Source organism: Eulemur rufifrons, chromosome 16, assembly GCF_041146395.1.
Source record: "Eulemur rufifrons isolate Redbay chromosome 16, OSU_ERuf_1, whole genome shotgun sequence".
Classification (NCBI taxonomy): domain Eukaryota; kingdom Metazoa; phylum Chordata; class Mammalia; order Primates; family Lemuridae; genus Eulemur; species Eulemur rufifrons.
Genome location: NC_090998.1, coordinates 6193637 through 6213294, shown reverse-complemented (window position 1 = coordinate 6213294; position 19658 = coordinate 6193637). Strand labels below are relative to the sequence as shown.

The 19658-nt window shown below is 47.1% G+C and overlaps 1 protein-coding gene across 1 annotated transcript in view; it reads left to right on the top strand.

The window, feature by feature from the left end:
* ANO2 (anoctamin 2) overlaps positions 1–19658 on the top strand; it is a 346649-nt gene that overhangs the window by 237569 nt on the left and 89422 nt on the right. The window contains exon 13 of the mRNA XM_069489336.1: positions 16355–16429. Within this exon, the coding sequence (XP_069345437.1) occupies positions 16355–16429 (75 nt within the window). The remainder of the gene's footprint in view (positions 1–16354; positions 16430–19658) is intronic.

Sequence of the window (19658 nt, the reverse complement as noted above, 5' to 3'; positions counted from 1 at the left end):
CCCGTGGCAGTTTAAGATGCAGAGCTGTGGGACAGAATGAGAAGGTCCCAGTGACGGGAGCAAGGGAGGGCAGCTGCCACCTCTGAAGGTGTAACTTGCAGACCAAAGTCATCACTTCTCAGAGGTCTGACAGCCCTTGTACCGTCTGTGCTCCACAGAGGCATGCTGCAGCTCAGGAAAAGAGCCCGAGCGAAGGGCCTGGAAGAACCTCCCTGAGATGCAAGGGAATGGGTCACTGGTTGGCTTACGGTCAAATCATTTATTATTGCATGAAGCAAACAAAACCTTGCTGAGGTGCAGAAGTCCTGGTTCTGGGCTTACGTCAGGTGACGGGATAAAACAACTTTTCTCAAACTGCCACAGAACTGGATAGTTTGCCACCAAAAATTCTGTGATCAAATAAGTCAGTGAAAGCTACGTTAAACTGAGAATACTACAGGACTTCTCAGAGCCTATATAGGAATATGAATTGGCATATTAAATTTTTTAAAAGAATGTCCCATCTATGCCTATTTTGTTAAGGATTTTTATCATAAAAATGGGCTGGATTTTGTCAAATGCTTTTTCTATGTCTATTGAGAAAATCATATGGTCTTTGTTCTTGCTTTTATTTATGTGGTGAATTGCATTTATAGATTTGTGTATATTGAACCAACCTTGCATCTCTGGGATAAAGCCCACCTAGTCATGATGAATTTTTTTTTTGATGTGCTGTTGGATTCGGTTTGCTAAGATTTTTTTGAGCATTTTTGCATCTATATTCATGAGGGATATTGGTCTGTAGTTTTCTTTTTTTGTCACGTCCTTTCCTGGCTTTGGTATCAAGGTGATATTGGCTTCACAGAATGAGTTGGGGAGGATGCCATCCTTCTCAATGCTTTGGAATAATTTCTGCAGTATAGGGATGAGTTCTTCTTTGTAGGTTTGGTGAAATTCAGGTGTGAACCCATCTGGTCTGGGACTTTTTTTTTTTTGGAAGATTTTTTTATTGCTGCTCCAATTTCTGTGCTTGATATCGGTCTGTTCAGGAATTCTATTTCCTCCTGATTGAGCTCAGGGAGGTTGTGTGTTTCCAAGAATTTGTCCATTTCCTCCACATTTTGTAGTTTTTGGGCATATAGATTTTTATAATATCCAAAGGTAATGTTTTGTATTTCTGTGATGTCTGTAGTAACCTCTCCTTTTTCATTTCTGATTGAGTTTATTATTTAAAAAAATTTTAAAAAAGAGTTAAAAATAAATTTCTTAAAAGAGAGAGAGATTATGTTTATGGAATGTCTGATAATACCTGGAAAATCCAGTTTTCTGAAGAACACAGTATGGGAAATACAGAAGAGATTTAAAAAACATAGGGTTGGAATTATTCAGATTTGTTTTAAAATCCCTGCTCAGCTATTTACTAGTGTACTAGTGCAACCCTGGTCAAGCAACCCACCTTCTTGGGTCTTAATTTCCTTATGTATACAATGAGACTAATAATTCCCATCTCATAAAGTTATTGTGAGAAACAGTGAGATCAGATATGTCAAGCATCCGGAAAGTGCCTGTTGCATAGTAAGCACCTAGTAAATGATGCATGGATGCGTGGCTAGGTGGATGGGCGGGTGGGTGGATGGAGCTATCAGTCTTGGACCATTATCTTAGCGAGGCAGGGTCATTGTTCTGGGGTACACGCAGACCACCAAGCATGAGCGTGCGTTTGTGCACACACATACATGTGCACACATGAGCACAGGGCATGCAAGCACTCATGCATGAATTTTCCTGAATGTTTTCCAGACATCAAAGTTAGGACTTCTTCCACCATGTTTCCAAAATGTCCTGGCACGTAATCCATTGTGCTATAACCGTTTTGTTACTCATCTGTCTCTCTGATGATACTAAGAATCCTGGGGCACAAAGGCCACAGCACAGTCCCTGGAACACAGTAGATGCTTGTCAGATCACTGGAAATGGCTTGTCGGTCCTCTTTTCAAGTGTCCGGGCAGGTGGGGCTACTGTACCGGCAGCGTCTAAGAGGCCTGACCTGACCAGCCTATCAGTGTGTCTCAGCCCCTCTCAAGGCTCGAAACTAGCTCGTCTGCACCCAGCACTGACTAGGGAGCTGGAGGGGCTGGGGACAAGGCTTGTGTCTGGAGTGGGATGAGATGAGTTCTGCACCCTGCAGTCGGGCACCGCAGGGTAGGGGTTTGGACTCCTGGGCTCTGGTCCCAGGTCCTTTCCTCCCTTGCCACATGGGATGGCGGGTGGGCACAGGCAGAGGCTGCCGTGGGTCCGAGTTGGATTCACAGAGTCCGCTCAGTCTGCCTGGGACCTGCACGTGCTTGTCTGCTCAGCAGTGCTCTGTGTGCAGGCCTCGTCCTGGGCCCCGAGGAAAGAGGAGGATGCTGGGCAGAGACTCTACCTGCTCAGTCACCCACGGATTGAACGTCTTCTCTCTTCCTCTTCCATTCCCTCCCCTTTCTGGATTTTTCTTCCTCTCTTTGGTGCCACTTTCCTCTCTGTGCCAGGGCTCGTTGAGCCAAGGCCACGTCCGGCTGAAGCTGGGCGCACCAAGTGCCCAGACCTCTGCTCTGTCCTGTGGCTCTGCCCAGGGGGCCCTCGGCCTGCAGGACAGAGCAGACTCCCGGTCGCAGAGAGCACCAAGCCCAAAGAAAAGGCAGGCGTGTGTGGGGCACGGCTTCACCTCCCCTGCAGTCCATGCGGGAAGGGGATCCTTTTTGTGGGTCATTTCGCTTCCTCATTTCAGAACTGTGCGCTGAGCAGGATGCGTTACAGTAGCTCTGGGTGTGTCTACAGGAAGTGCCAAAGCCCAGCCTTGGAAATCATTTTGTTCTCCTGAAACCTAGTGGCGGACTGCCCCCTTGAAGGGTGTTCCCAGGTTTGGGGGAGATTTAGGAAGTGCTTCCCCATGTTTTACCCAACCCTCCTTGTTGGGGTCCCATCCCATTTGTTCTGGCTCCTTGTTTCTAATGAAGAAGAAGAGCAACTGACCACCGTGCTCTATGAGTTTACCAAGCCTGAAACCAAACCAGCAAACATTGCGTGCTAAGGGAGTTCAGAGTTACCAGATACCACCAGGAAGGCTAATTGCAATGTCTTTTCTTTGCCAGTTTACTATTGTTGCAAGTTGTTGAACATTGTTTCTTCTGCAATCCTAGTTAAAAACAAACACTGTTTTGGATGTATGTGGTCTGAGCCTGGTGTGACAGTGAAGGCTCTGTCTGTGGGTTGAGGCCAGGACTGATTGATGTCGTTAGCAAAACAATGAACAATGTTCCTTTACTTTTCTGACCAGAACGCATGGGTTTTGGCAACACTCATTATTTATTCATATACATGTGAAATCAATTTCAAAGCACACAATCTTTAAATAACAATTACCAACACATTTCAGAATGTCATTTTGTTCCGCACTGAGAAGCCTGCCACCTCTGCTTTTGAGCAGAGATCGGTGACCGCCTCTTAGGATGTAAGATCTAAAGGCTCTTGTTAAAGTGCTTTGCACGTGGTGGGGAATCCTATAGCCTGGCAAACCCACGACATGCGAGGTAACTGCGAGGTCTAGGTGCTCTCTAGCGCGTCAGGCAAACAGCTGGGAAGTCTAACCAGGCTTCAGCTGCCGGCCAGGCAGCTCCCACCTTCAGTTCTCGTCCTTCTTACCCCACGAGCTGCCAGGACAGTGGGTCTGCGCTTGCCCTGCACAGGAGTGTAATAACCGTCTGCTGGAGCCCTGTCGTCAGCCCGAGAGTGGGGCGGGGGGGAGCCGGTGGCGGTGGCCTGAGCCGCGGTGCCGCTGACATGGCGGATTCCACGTTGGCACTCTGTGCATGAGGGAATTGTCTCCAAGTTTGTTTCCACCCTGTGAGCTCCTCGGAGAATCTGTCCACAGAGGGGCAGCCACAGGAATACAGGCCCTGGGGCACACACAAGGGGAGCGAGGCTTGGTATTTCCCAACGTGGGCTGGTCCTCAGCATGGCTCGTGGGGCGTTTTCAAACTTTCATACCCCAGATTCTGAGCTGGGAGATCTGGGGAGGGCCGGGAATCGGTGTATTTCCAAAACCCGCTACATGATTCCGATGATTGGCTAATGTGGGACCCGGTGGCGCTGGCCTGATGTCCAGTTCCAGCTTCACGGTGGCGGCCTGTCCTCTCTGGGGCCTGGGCCCCAGCTCTCTTCTTCCCTCCTCCAGGGCTGGCGGCGGCTTTTCCAGCTCCCCACCCGGCACGAGGAGGTGGGGACACCCCTTGGAGCCTCATCAGGGTACAGAGGGGAATCAGACTGGAAAAACACAGAGCCTCCCAGAGATTTCCTTGTACATTTATTTAGTAGGAAAACTAGTTATAGGAACTAGGAGAATTGAGCCTGAAGAAAACAAGAGTAAGAGAGGACTTCATGAGGAATTTGAGGTCTGTAAATAAACGCTCTGCAGACCAGCTCTCCAGAGGAAAAGGACCCACACAAAGCAGGAGGCCTGTGGATTAGGCTGAGAGAGACGGTGACCTGGAGGGACAGGGAGCAGCAGGAGGGGCTGACAAGGAATGGCTGCGGGAGCACAGTGGCGGAGGACCTCTCAGCACGGGTGGCTCACGGCCCAGGCGCCCGCAGACAGAGGGAGATCAGATCACACAGGTGTGGCGCACGGCTGAGACTCGCTGCATCAGGTATGGGAAACGCTGTCCTCGCCAGCACGTGTCTGTGGGGCGCGCAATTGACTACTTTTCTTAAAGTGGTATGAGGTTGTCATGAAGCTTTCGCACTTTCCCCTTGGGTGTCCCTCACATCTGTGACCGATTGGCACTGGGGTGTGACCTGAGGCAGTGGCCCCAAGTTGCTTTGTGGGCTCTTCCTGAGCAAAACTGGATCTGACCCACCCAGTGGCTAAATACCCAATCCCGACCTTGTGAGCACCGGGCACTAGCAAAATGAGTGAGGCTGTTGTTTCCACACCGATACCCACTCACTGACGCTTCCATGCCAACAAGGCCCACGGGCCAGGGTGGCCTATGCACTGTATCCATGGCGATGAGGCTTGGAGCCTCCCTGCCTTCACGGAGCTGGCTTTTCCCAAAGCAGACAGGTGGGAGATGAATGAATAAACAAGATAACTGTAGAGACTGAGAAGTGTGATAGCATGACTAGGGCCAGGGCTGGGCCGGGGGATGGCACGGCCTCACTGGAGGGGTGAGGCTGGAATGGCCAGCACTGAAGGGTGGGCTGTGGGCGCGGCCGGGGAAGGGGTTGGGAGTCATGCAAAGGTCTTCATGCAGAAGCTGGCTTGGCACGTGCAAGGAACAGGAAGGAAGCCAGTGTGGCAGGAATGGAGCAAGCAAGGAGATGAGGTTCAAGAGGAGCTGGGGCACAGATGATGTTAAACATTGGGGGACATGACAGAGTTTAGATGTATTCAAAGTCCGTAGTCATTTGGCTTAAGGTGTTCATATGATGTTCTAAATAAGTTTACATATGAAGGATTCATACATATATAGATGCTCCTTGACTCATGATGGGCTTATGTCCCCCCAATAAACTTATGGTAAGTTGAAAATATTGTAAGTTTTGAAAATGCATTTAGTACCGCGATAAGCTCATCATAAAGAGAAAAATCGTAGCATCCTAAGTCAGAGAACTTCTGCAGCACTACTGACAGGTGCTGGTGGCATCAGCCCAGCCTCCTTCACAGACAAGGAGGCTGGAGAGGGACAAGGACCTGCCCGGCCCAGGCTCTCATACTCGGCAAGAATTTCACCATTACCGTGATATAGAAGGGCCTCCCTTTGAGAGAGCCAGTGGGAGGGGCTGTCCCGGTGCCAGCCCAGGCAGGGCACGCAGAACAGTGGGCACTGGGGGAATGGACAGACAGCAGCTCAGCCCGGAGCTGGAACCGGGGGGACAAGGCAGCCCGCTGAGAAACAGAGACACTGAAGCAGCTCTCTGGGGAGCCAGAGGGGCGGACAGAGTGAGTGGGCTGGACCTCAGGAGGCAGAGGGAGCCACAGTGTTTTCTTGTGTCTGCTAGGAAAACCCAGCAGTGGGAGGAATAAAAGAATGTTTTCCATTTTAGCCACAAATTACACTGCATTCTGTCCCGGGCTTTCGGCATGGGTGCTGTGCCACGTGACTGCCTCACGCCCTTTTGCCAAGATCCCCTCCTGGCCTGAGGCCCCGTCCTAAAAGTCATTCTCTACCTCTGGAAGGTGCTGAGGGTCAGTCACAGGGCTGAGGGGCAGGACCTGGAGGCTCAGCTCCAGAGAGGCCATGTGGGGCTCTGGGGCCAAGGCCATTCTGCTGACACGGCAACAGGGAACATGGGAGGCTCACCCTCAGTGAAGGGAGAGATGTTTACCTCACTCTTCTGGTCAGGCCAGGGAGGCTTCCTGGAGGAGGAGGTCTTTTAGGAGAGAGATCTAGAGAGAGAGAGAGAATATGATGAAGTTGTGAGACGCTCTCCTGCTGGAGTAGATGCTATTTGTGAGAAGTCTCAAAGGCTCGCCCAGCAAAGAGAGCATCTAGCAGCTGTGTCTGAGGGACAGTGGGACCAGGTGAGGTCACACAGGATGGTTGTGTGGCTTTGGAACGGGAAGAACATCCTCTGGGTCTGTGCTGTAGGAAGCATTGCCCAGATCGAACCTGGGTTTCCTTGCCACTTTGACAAGGAAACTTCACCTAGTGCATCCTAGTTGGGCCAGGGCTCCTGATGGATGAAGCAATGATGATGATGATGATGATGGTGATGATATTAGGTAACAAATATTGGGCTCTAATAGCCATCTTGCACTGTTGGCATAATTTTCAGTCCCTTTCTTTGTGGATGAGGAAATGGAGGCGTAGGGAAGTTGGTGACATGCTTGAGGTCACATGGCCGATGACTATGTGAGCTGGGCATCGAACCCAGGTGCAGTGTTCCTGGGCACCACTGGCTCCCCCGTCCAGGCTGATGCGGAGCCCAGCTCTAGCAAGGACGAAGATACAGCGGACAAGGAAAAGGAGAGGAAGACAAATGAGCAAAGCATGTTCTTTCTCGAATGTAACTTTATGGTCCCATCTCACAGATGTGCTGGTCTCAGCCCTGAGCCTCGCTGTCTCTGTCTCCTTCATTTCCCTCAACGTACATGTGCAGGACTGAGGTGGCCCGAAGTCATAGGCCAGGAGACCACAGCATAACTCCTGTCAGTTGACAGCTTTCATTTGCTTAGTGAAAGCAGCCTGTGTCACATCTCTGCCCTCTAACGTGTGCCACGCTGTGTGTGGCTGAATGTATGACATTGGCCGCCTGAACTATTAACTCCCCTGAAATTGTGTTGAGGTATCCCCCACACCCAGCGTGGCTGGTGCACACAATGGCACAAAGCTCAGTAATCCTGCAGCCACAGGAGACCAGGCTGTCACCCTGATCCTCCTTCCAGGGCCCGGGAGCACCTGGGTTTTCCTGACTCTTGTCTCTGACCGTGTCCGAGGGGCCCTCACACGGAAAGGTATCTTGCACTTCTTCACATTGTCCCTCTCTCGTAGCGTGTCCTCCCCTCCCCACCCACCCCCTTCAAGTCTCCCACGTGTCCGTGTCTCCTCCGCCCAGCCCTACCCAGTCACGCCGCGCCACGGAGGCCTGGCCCTCAGGAGCGCCGCTGCCCAGCTTCGGGAGCTTGTGTTCCTCTCCAGGACACTGGGGCAAGCCGTTGCTGTCTGAGCCTTTCTCAGACACAGTGGAACCGGGGACAAGACTTGCTTTTCCTCCCCTACCTGGCCTCCCCCGCTTTAGGTCAGTCTCCCAATCCCCCCGTCATGGGGCCTCTTCTCGGACCAGTTCCCATCGTCATGCAAGTAACCAGCCTTGGCTTACCAAGGTCATTCTTGGAAACAGGCAGCTCCCCAAGTGGTTTCCCTCAGATTTTGTCCCCTAGTTCCCCAGATATTGTCCCTGACCAGAGGGGTTTGGCTCCAGTCACCTCCCGATCCAGAAAGACCTCCACCTGCTGCAGTGGTTGGATCCCCTGTCCCCAGACATCCAGGCAGACAAGGAAGAGGAACTGTCCATTTTACTCCTCCCCACCACTGGCCTCAGTGAATTCCAGCAGGGTCTCGGCCGTGCCCTGCTTGCCTCTTGGCAGACAGAGGGGCCTAGGTAAGGCTGCTGAGTGTCACCAAGATTGGTTCCAGAGTTGGGGCCCATTAACCTGACAGGAGACGCCCTGAATGGACAAACATTTATGGAGCTTGCGCACGTAGCTGACACCGTGTCACACACCAGGTGTGTGGACAGGAATGAAGCAAGGGCTCGCTCCACGGGAGCTGAGCGTCTGTGCAGAGGAAAGAAGTGGCACTCGCCAGTGACAGCGGAGGGTGATGAGCTGGAGATGCACAGGCGCCAGCGAGGGGACAGGGCAGGAGACAGGGGAGCAGGTGGCAGCGCTTGGGGCTGACTGCAGGTGAGTGGTGCGAGGAAATAGCTCGAGGGAATGCCTCTGTTTTAGGCTTCGGCTCCTCAAAGTGTTCAGTTCACTGAGTGAGCATGTAAAAGAAGGCTTAAGGGACAAGATGATTTTTTCCTTCTGGGACATTTGTGCTTAGGACAGATGTTCCACTGAAGATGTTCACTGGATAGTTGGACCAATGAGTTTGGAGCTTAGCGGAGAGGTCCGGGCTGATGATAAGAATTTGAGAGTCTTCAATGGGGGGTGGTCAAGGAAGCCATGATGTTAGCCAAGAAAATCGTATAGCAGGGAAATTGCTCGTATTAAACTCAGCTTCAACCTTTGTGGCCTCCAGCTTCTTTCTTAAGCAACTGCAGTGGGCCTTCCCCTCACCGGCCACCCGCTGTCTGCTGTCTGGCTTTGCTCCCGCCATTGCCTCGAGACTACCTTGCACGGGTCACAGGTGATCTTAATGGCAAGTGCTGATGGATGTTTTGCTGCTCTTAACTTCCTTGATCTCTCTGACAAGAAGACCTGTGTCCCTTTCTTGAAATTTCCCTCCTTAAGCTTTGGTTGCACTAATCTCCTATGGTTTCCTTCCTACATTGCGGCTCCTCCTTGCCCACGTGCTTGTCATATGACAGAGCTGTGCAGAGGCAGCGTCACGAGACGCTGCAGGGTGCAGGGCACTGGACGCAGACACACTGGATTCCAGAGCTGCAACTCACCAGCTTGTGAGCAAGCTCCACAACCTTCTGGAACCTTCTGCTCCAATGGGGATAATCATCACAGCTGCCAGGAGTATTGCAAGAACGAAATGGGATGTAAGACACTCAGTTGATTGTCAGTCACGTCGTAAGCCATTGGGAAGGGGGAGCTCATATGGTTTGCCGGGTTTGTAGGCTGAGTCGTAACGGCCCGCAGAAAGGACACGGGCCCCTGCCCGGCAGTGTCGGCATCGCCTGCACTCACCTTACCTGGAAGCTTGTTAGAAACGCAGTCTCCGGCCTCCGTCCCGACTGACCGAATCCGAATCTTTGGGGATGGAGCCCAGAAATCAACCTGTTTTAATGAGTCCTTGCAGATGATTTTACAGATGCCTGCTAAAGTCTGCAGACACTGGTGTGGGATAAAGGAGAGTGACCTGTCCTTGGGGAGAGGCCGGGACTCAGAGGAAAGGCGGGCAGGTGGCAGTCAGCAGGAGGGGAGGGACAAACCTCCAAGCGACACAGGAAGTTCAGTGAGAGAAAATAAACATACGCGTTAGATGACAAAGGGAGAAGCTGAGAGTTTCACACGATAATCTTGACTTTTTGTCTCAGTAAATAAAGAGACGTTTCAGTGAACGTGCGGGAAGGGAGAGCAGAGTGGGGTCTTGCAGAGAGGGGCAGTTTGGAAACAACCGGTGGGAGTATGGGTGGAAAATAAGAAGCAGCATGGCCAGCCAGTGCCGGGGCACAGCTGAGGGTGCCGGTTGTGACTGCTTGGTGGCACCAATCCGTGCAGTTGTGTGATGTTGCCAGCGGTGCTCAGAACCCCTTATCACTTACAGAGAAGTGGGATGACTGTTCTGATCCACGCAAGGCACCGTGGTGTGGATCCATTCAGAGACCTCAGGCACAGAAGCATGTGTGTCACGCTGAGTGTGACTGCAGTGACAGGCCAGGCCTCTGCATGAATAGCGCAGCAAACAACCCGAAGGGAACTAATTGCTTGGGAAGAAAGGAGCAGTTAAGGGCCTGGAAATAGGAGGATGAGAGTGGCTGAAGAGTAGGAAGTGAAGCGTTCAGGGAAACAGCATCACCTAGACTTTGGTGTGGGCGGCCGCCCAAGGGAAGTGGGGTTGGCATTAAGGACATTGAAGAGAAAGTAGGTTTCTGGGTCTGAGTTGCAGCAGGATTGGGGTTGGCTAGGAAGACGGCGATGCAGATGGGGACCACAAAGAGGTGTAGCAGGTCGTGGGGCTGAATGGCGTGCCCCTCAAAGGAGAGGGCTTTATAGACAGAAGGGCACAGGCTTGGAGTAATAGGCAGCACACAGATTCTCTCCTCTAACAGCACATGGACCTGAATGCAAATAATCAGCTGCTTTCAATATTTACGGCCCTCAGAATAAATCCATGATGGTGTTAAACATGATTCATGTTTTAAAGGCCTCTAAATATTATTTAGAATTAAAAACCTAGAAGCAACCGTTCATTATGAAGGAATCAGCAGCCTGAGCCTTCCTGACAGCTGAACAGAAAACTCAGAGGTCCCTGTCTGGTCTTCTCTTGAACTCAGCAGGTGGCTGACCACGGAGCATCACTTCTCCTCCGGTACCTCGGTACCTCGGGACCAATCCGGAACATGAAGGCCTGGGTCGTTTGTTCTCTGAGCCCCCTGCCAGCCTGGCACTAGATCCCCCACTGTCTGCCTGCTCAAAGCGTCCTGCTGTTCTGATGTTTGGCTCTTCGTGTCGTAGTGAGAGGCATTGTAGGTCACCAGGTAGTCGGGAATTCCAGTTAGCCTTCTTCTCTACCTGAAACCCTGCTGCCGTGCACACGTCCTACCCTCTCGTCACACGGAGCCATTGACAGCACCATGCATTGTGCTATCTCAGTGCTTTTGCACATGGTGTTTTCTCTGGAACACCCTCCTCCCTCTTTTTCATCCCTGGAAAACTCTTCTCATTCTTTAATCACAAATAAAATGCCTTCTCATCTTTGAAGTCCCCCCTGCATTCCTCTAGGTTGGTCGTCACTCCCTCCTCTGTGTTTTTATGACACTTTGAAGTTGTCATATCGTGTCATAATGTGTGTTCATCTTTCCCAGTTTCTTCTGCTGGTTAGAGTGTTCCTTAAGCGCAAAGCATGAGGCCTATCCTTCTATACATCCCTACTGCCTGGCGCTAGCACAATGCTTGGTACGTGTTTGATGTTCCGTGAATGTTTCCTATACAGAAACAGGAGCAACACAACCCATAAGTATACAGAACGTACAATTTTCCATTGTTTTTTTCCTCTCTTAGACACTGCCCCCAAAATATTTGCAAAAACATAGCGTCAGTGTTAATAGAAACCAGTCTGACCCTACTCCTGACCCTTTTGTTATTATCTGGAAGCAGTGAAGCAGATGATGATGATGAAACCGCAAGAGCTGATGACAAAGCTTGGCTTCCTTCCCTTTGGAGGCTTCACAGAGAAAGAGGACCACAGCCTGCTTCCTTTGAAGCCCAAACTCAGTCCCACCCCAGGCCCAACGCTGACTGATCACTGGCATTTACCACCTTCATTCTTTTGTGTAGAGTTTGGGGTAATCTGCGCTGGCTTAACCCTGGTATGACGGAGCCTCTCTTCTCTGCAGCCCTGCTTTACATAAATTCACAATATAAACATCTAGATTAAAAACCTAGGCGAATATGTATATACTGCCCCTCAAAGAGGTGGAGTACAACTCCCTGCCCCTTACAAGTGGGCACATTGTGACCTCCTTCTAAGAGGAAAGTATGGATAGGAGAAAAAGAGAAACTTTACAATAGGGAAATCCGACAAATGCCACCTCCACCAGGTGATCAAGGCATTTATCTTCAGTGATTGGTCATACGATAGCCTGTGCCCTTGATAGGATGTGATGAAAATGGCCCCTTACCTCTGTGGTCTTCCTCCCCCACACCCGTAACTTCAGTCTAATCACGAGAAGCACTTCAGACAAGCCCATGGTGAGAGATGCTCTACAAAATGCTTGCCCAGTACACCTCAAGACTGCCAAGGTCAAGAACAAAAAGAAAAGTCTTGGAAGCTGTCACAGTCTGGGGGAAGCTGAAGGGACGGGATGAGTAAATAGAATGTGGTATCTTAGAGGACACCCTGGAACAGACAATGGACATTAGGTAAAAACTAAGGGATATAAATGAAGTATGAACTTAGTAACAATGTACAATGTTGGATCATTGGTTGTCAACAACGTACTGTACTAACATAACAGGGGAAACTGGATGCAGGGCATATAGAACTCTCTGAATTATCTATGAAGCTTTTTCTGCAATTCGAAAATTATTCTAAGATGAAAATTTGTTTGAAGAAAGAGAGGAAGGAACTGTCATATGTTAGTGATGGAAATGCAAAATGATACAGCCACTTTGGAAAACATTCTCCCAGTTGCTTATAAAGTCGAACATGTACTTACCCTATGACCCAGCAATTCTGCTACTTGCTATTTATCTAAGTGAAATGAAGACCCATGTTCACACCAAAACCGTGCACAAACGCTTATAGTGGCTTTATTCACAATTGCCCAAAACTGGAAACTATCCAAATCCCTCAGCGAGTGAGTGAATAAATGGATTGTGGTACAACCATATAATGGAATACTACTCAGCAAGAAAAAGGAACAAACTATTGAGACATGCAACAAAATGAATGAATCCCAAATGCACAGCACTAAGTTGCAGAAGTCAGACCCACAAGCCTGCATACTGTATGAATGCACTTATGTGACATGTTGGGAAAGGTAAAACTAGAGGGACATAAACCAGATCTTGCCAGGTTCTGGGGACTGGGGAGGAGACAGACTACAAAGGGACATGGGGGAATATTGGGAAGTGATGGGATTATTCTCTATCTTGATTGTGGTTGTGGTTATAGTAATGTGTATGTTTATCAAAACGCATGGAACTGCACACTAATAAAGGTGATTTTTCCTACATGTAAATTATACCTTAATTAAAAATAAAAAACTAACCAACTCAAGGATGGTTGCCACTTTTCAAAATTACTCTCCAAGTGATTTTTTAAAGTAGTGTTGTCACCTATTGCCTTTTCAGAGATTTCATTTCCAAATGCTTAGTTTGCCAAAAGGGCACTTGCATGGTTTTGTGTGAATATCACTGTGCCATTTGCTGTTTGCAGAGTCAGAGTTGGGACAGACACAGACAGCAGAGACAAAGAAACAGGCAAAGACAAAAGCCAGGCTCATGTCTTAACAATGATGACGTCAACTAATCACTTTATAATCACTTGCTTTTGATATAATCACGAAGCTGATTAGACCTTACTTTTGTATGATGCCTCACAGTTCGCAGAGCTCGCTCACGTTCACGCACTCGTGATCTGCACAAAACCTCAGCCACTTAGGTGGGGAAAATGTTGTCATCTTCATTTTAAAAGGAAGACGGGCGTTCTCACTTCCCGCTGTGTGCCTGTACTCTCTTGGCCTCTCCTAGGTTGGCTAGTTTAAAATTCACGGTAAATTGGAGTAATAGATATAGCTATTTTACAAATAAGGAATATAATTATTTTACAGAGAAGGAAACTGAGGTTCTGGGAATTTCCCAAGGTGACTCACCTGATAAGGATTAGAGAGCCAACAGTTCAGAACTGGGATGTTCTGGTTCCAAGGCAACTTCTCTTTCTGCTGTCTCATATGCTGGTTGTGTGACTTTTATGCAGAGTGTGTTTAAGTTAATGATATTTTGCTACAAATCTTCATATCTGTAATGTACAGTGAGTAGAGAGTTTTAAGGGACTTCCATTATTAGAGCCAGAGTATTATAGGTAAAGACTACTTTACTCACTGTCATCTTTGCTAGTGACTCTGGAAGACAGCCTGAAATCTTTGCGTTTCTCTCACCTTCTCGTGTTTGCAGTGTCTGAGTGTGTGCGAGCTGTGTGTGTGTTGGATGCTATAACTTTCAGAAAACAAGAGCTCATAAATGCAAAATGAGGGTGATTTTTCAACAAACATTACAACATCTACATCAAAATGAGTATTTTTCTTTAAGATAGTTGCTTTGAGAGGGCATCCAATTCAGTTGCCTTTTAGTTATGTCTCATTTTTAGGCAAAGAGTAATGCCACCTTCCTAATCAGGTTTAGCTCTGAAATCCTTCTCCTTGTTTGCTCGGTGGTCTCTGAGCGCCTCCCGGGCAGGGCTGGAGCCTTGTCCTCACTGTGTCCTGAGTATCTAGCACAGAGCGCGGCCCATAGAAGCTGCTCAGACTGTGTTTGTTGAGTGGAACTGGACCAAGACTTAGTTGTCAAAACCTTAAGCATAATGAGAGAGGCCTCAGGAAGAGCCCCTTCCATCCCCCCATATTTCTCTTCAGAACCCCAACTGAATGTTGTCACCCTGCAGCCCATCCTCAGTTTTCCTTGTCAACATCTTAAGGAAAAACACCTTAAAGATATCCTAAAGGAAAACACTAGTGTGCAAGCGAAACTGAGAATGAATACTGGAGGGAAACGAAAGAAATTCTAGTCCCTCTGGGTGTCTGGCCTAGTTGAGAAGAATATGAATGGGTCTGTGCCAGTCCCATTAGAAAGAGCTTCATATGCTCCCATCTTTCCGGAATGGTCACAACCCGGCTTACCGCGTCCTCACTGTGTGGTAGAACGTCTGCTGGACTAGAAGTCCAGAAACTTAATTGTGTCATTAAGTCTGTGCAAACCTGAGTGTAACACTTACTTACATCATCTATAAATGAAAGTGCCAATTGCAAAATGACTTCGGCCATGGCACTCATTTCTACCACCATTGGTTAATGTTAAGCCAGCTCAGCTCTGCTCAGTTCAAAACATGCAATGAGAATTGCTGCTTTCCCCAGGTCCCCACAGGCTCGCTCCCAGGGTAACCTTCACTCCCAACCTGACAGTGATTTTTAAACCTTTGGGTGCGTGGTATTTCGTTAGCCTGTGAGCCCCTCAGGGCAGTGATCATGTCGGCTTTCTTCGGTCTCCCCACTGTGCCTGGATTCAAGGTCAACACACAGTGGATGCACAAAACATTTTAGTCTTTTAGGCCAAAAAGGTCCTTTGCTTACAGTATGAGCTTTCAAAGGCTAGATGGCACTGTTGCCAGAGCCAAAGCAGGTGTGTCCTGAAACACCAGTGGTGAGGAGGGAAGAGAAGATGGGGGTGGTCCTGGAGCGCTCGCTTGCTGAGTCTGATTCAGACTCTTTGCAGAAGAGCGGGGGGACGCCTACCTCACTGGCACAGCGTGCTTTGCCACTTCGTTGGCACCTTCACAAATACGACTTCAGAGGGTCCTCCCAAGAACCTTGTGCAGTAAGAAGGACAGCTGTGTCAATCCTAATTTTATAGAATGGCAGCTCAGAGAAATCAAGTGCCTGGACTAGCAGTGTACGGCAGTTAGTCGCAGAACTTTTTGCCGTTCATACCTGTTGGCCTCCCCTCCTCGAACTGTGCTGAAAGGGGGCTGCGGTCAGTGATGTCATTGTCCCAGTGATGTCATTGTCCCTGGGTGGACTGGACCCACTGCAGGGGAAGAAGGTGGGGTTCTCAGCCAGACTGATTGAATGGGTCAGCTTAACCCGGGCCTCAAAATGTCCATCTGTGTGCCCAGGGTCGGGAAACACAGTCATTTTGGAGGAAATAAATGATACCACATACAGGCTCTTTCAAGAACAAAAATGGTGGGTAGTTTGTGCAGTTATTAGGATCTAAGGTCAGTGGTTGATGTTTCATTTAAAGGATGATCTATTTGTAGGATGCTGTCCCGTGGTGGTTGGGTTGTATCTGTCATTCGTCCGTTGCTTTACCGTGTTCACGTTCCTCATAAAACAAACCAGACAAAACCATCCTGTGCAGCAGGCAGCACAAGTGTCACTACTGTACCCATTTTACAGATGAAGAAACAAAGAGTCAGAAATGTTAAGATATGTGTCCAAGATCATGTGGTTGAACTTGAACTTCAGCCCAGTGTGAGGCTGAAATCAAATCTTGTCCTCTTTTCACTGTAGCTCTCCCAGGCTATGTCAGCTCATCTAGAAATTACAAAAGTAGGACAGTCATTGTTGATATGGACGGTAAGGCATCAGTGACCAGGAAAATATCTGTGTGGAATGACAGGTGATTAATGATCTGTAAATTTATGCAAATTGAGAGCAAATTAATATCTGTTATTTTGTGCCTTCTGATTGTCTCCACTCTCCTGTTTCTCCCCAGGATGACGAAGATAAACTGACGTGGAGAGATCGTTTCCCAGGTTACTTGATGAACTTTGCCTCCATCTTGTTCATGGTAATTTCCTGGAGGGCCCACTTGCCTGTGACTTGTGCATGTAGATGCTGTTGCATGAGTGCTGTGCGTATTTTATGCTATCATGGTATGGGAATGATGAGGGTCTGGGAAAGATGAAGCCATGGTCCTGTACACGGGGCAGGATCCTACCCAATATTGAGGCATCAACCATATATATGCGAAGTTGGAACTTCTAGGGAGTGAGTTGTGCCTTCTACCTCAAGCCAGACTGAGAACTTGGAGAAGGAATCCAGGTAAGATGACTGCTGAGTGGCACTTGTTGGAGATGTGGAGGGGCTCTCTCTGATAGTTTGTGGAACAGAAGAGTCTGGAATCTGCAGGAGAGAGCCAGCTTGGCTCTGTAAGTCTGATTCTGTAGCTTCCCTGTAGCTGCTGTGTTAATCTTCCTATGCTCTACAATTCAAGTTTGGTAGAGCCTTTTTGCAAGACCCAGATGGTCTCAGCTGTGTCAGGAAAAGCTGAGGGAAGAGCCTGTGATTCGTATTTGAGTCAGATCAAGCAAATGGTAGCAGGTCATTCTTGGGAGCCAGGATTGCTGAAATCGCAGTAGCTGAAGCTGGAAGGAAGGTGAAAATCAGAGGGCTGAATTAGGGTCACTAACACAGTCTTGCTTTATGGAAATATTCCTTGCAGTACGTGAGATTGGACATTCTCTTTTACAAAGGAGAGTGTGTACTTACAGCTCAGAGCACATCTAGGTAGGACTATACATTAATGGCAGGATGGAAGAGGGATTACTTATTCCAAAAATTAGAACTGAAATCATCATAATTTTCTGGACCTACTGGCCAGAGGTATCTCTGATCCTGGGCTAAAGTTACTGTTGCCTTTATTATCACCATTGTTACCCCTGAGGACAGGAATTGTGTCCTTGTTTCAGAAATTTAAAAGGTGAAGGAAACTTAGGCACCATCTAATTCAACTCTTCCTTTTGCAGATGAAGTGCAGAGCCAATGGGTGCTTTGCCAAAGCTTAGAAGTCTAAATTTGTTTTCTTCTCATTGCTTAACAAGTGCAAGTGCAAGGCATGTAGAATTTATTCAAGAATATGTGGTGAGTTGCAGTTTGTTAAGCTGTAATGATATAAAGTTTAATTTAGCACTTCAAAACATCTCACAATATGCATATTATTGTCTAAGAGTTCATTCATTCATTCAAGAAATATTTAATGAGTGAAACTATGTACTTGACACTATTCTTAGGCAATGGGGATACTACAGAAAACAAAACAAAGTAATCCTGCTCAAAAAATTTACAGACAATAAATATGTAAACGAATAAGAAAATAAATAAGTAAAATAGACTTCTATCTCCAGTAGTGGTAGGTTAGGATATTTGTGGTATCCCATTTTGCCAAAATTAACAAAAAATATTGGATGAATATACTTTTCAACCTTCTCAAAGCCTCAAAGGGCTGGCAGAGTAATAAGTAATATTAGGCTAAAATCTAAAGGAAAATGGGAACCAAAGAATCAAATACCTGGTACCAGTGCTGCTTTACCTTTAGGACATTTTCTAATCCAGGCAAATTTAGCTTTGGTTTTGGTGGTTTTATGGGAACAAGGAGGAGTGAAATCAGGGACTGTGGCTGTCTCAAAGTGGGGATTCTAACCAGAAGTCCTCACCAAATTAAATCATAACTATTAATAAATTAGCACTCTTATACTCTCAGAGAAAAGATGAAACAGAACTTAATTCACCTTTCCCCACTTACAGGACTACAGAGAAAATTATTCTGGTTCTAAGCAGAAAAGAGACAAAAGGGGAAGCAAGGCCCTGTCCCTAAGAAGTGACCACAAGCAGTCCCCACTGTAGTTTTCCGGGTCACCACATGAGAGGACCAGAGAACCTCAGGCTGTGAACTTGGCCAGGACCAGTAGTGCTCCTAGGTGCCCGGCAGAAGCAAACATGAGCTCTTTCTGTAGGAAAGCATGTTTATGCCGGGATCTCCCAAAAGATTTTTTCAAGAGTAACTAAGAGAACACCATCGAATACAACCAATGAGTAAAGAAGTTAAAGCACCATGTGAAAGATCCAGTAAGAATAGACAAGAAAGACTAAAGATATTGAAAATATTAGTCTCAGGTTAAAACACCAACCTTAAGGAATAAGAAACTATTTAAAAAATTACCTAGTAGATTTGAAAACTAACCAAAAAAAATCTGCTAGAAATGAAAAAATATATATGTAACATGGATAGGTTTAACCACAAATTAGACACAGCTAAAAAGAGAATTTGTGAATTGCAATACAAGCTAGAAGAAATTACCCATAATGCAGCACAAAAAGATAATTTGTTGGAAATTCAGAAGGGAGGTTAAGAGATATTAAAATACAGTGAGAAGATTTAACATGTTTAATTGTACTACCAGTAAGACAGGAAAGAGAATAGATAATGAATGAAATATAAAGACTGATAGTTTCACTATCTGCTGCAGAACACCACTCCATAGTTTGAAGAGTCCCAATGAAACCCAAGCAGAAAAAGTAAAAAGAAATCTACATCTAGATTCACTGCAGTGAAATCACAGAATATTTAAGACATAAGAAAAATCTCAAAAGCAGCCAGAAATCAAAAGACAAATTATCTTCAATGGAGAGACACTTAGGCTGACCCCTGATTCTTCATAGCACACTGGAAGTCAAAATATAGTGAAATGCTATATTCATGTGTTGAAAATAAAACAGTTTCTAAACCAGAATTCTATACCCAAGAAAAATATCATGTAGAAATGAGAATAAAGTAAAGATATGTATGGACAAACAAAAACTGAGAGTTTCCTACCAACTGAATTTCTCACTAGAGGAAATTCTAAGAATGTACCTCAGATATGATCCCATATGGAAGAACATAGTTTTAGGAAGGAATGAAGAGCTATTAAGATGGTAAATATGTGGGAAAACCTATATGAACATTGACTGTGAAAATAATAATGTTAATGTATCATAAAGTTAAAAAAAGATAGAATTAAAATATACACAACAATAATCTATATGTCAGGTGGGCAATAAGTGGAACAATTATGTTCTAAGGTCTTTATATTGCCCAGTTGATAAGCTGATTTTTGAAATTTATATGGAAGCACAAATGCTAAGAATAGTCAAGACATTCTTGAAGGAAGGATGTGTTGCTCTGTCAAACATAAACCTATTGTAAAACTATAATAAGTAAGAGCATGTGGGTGTTCTTATGGGAAAAGATGATCAGA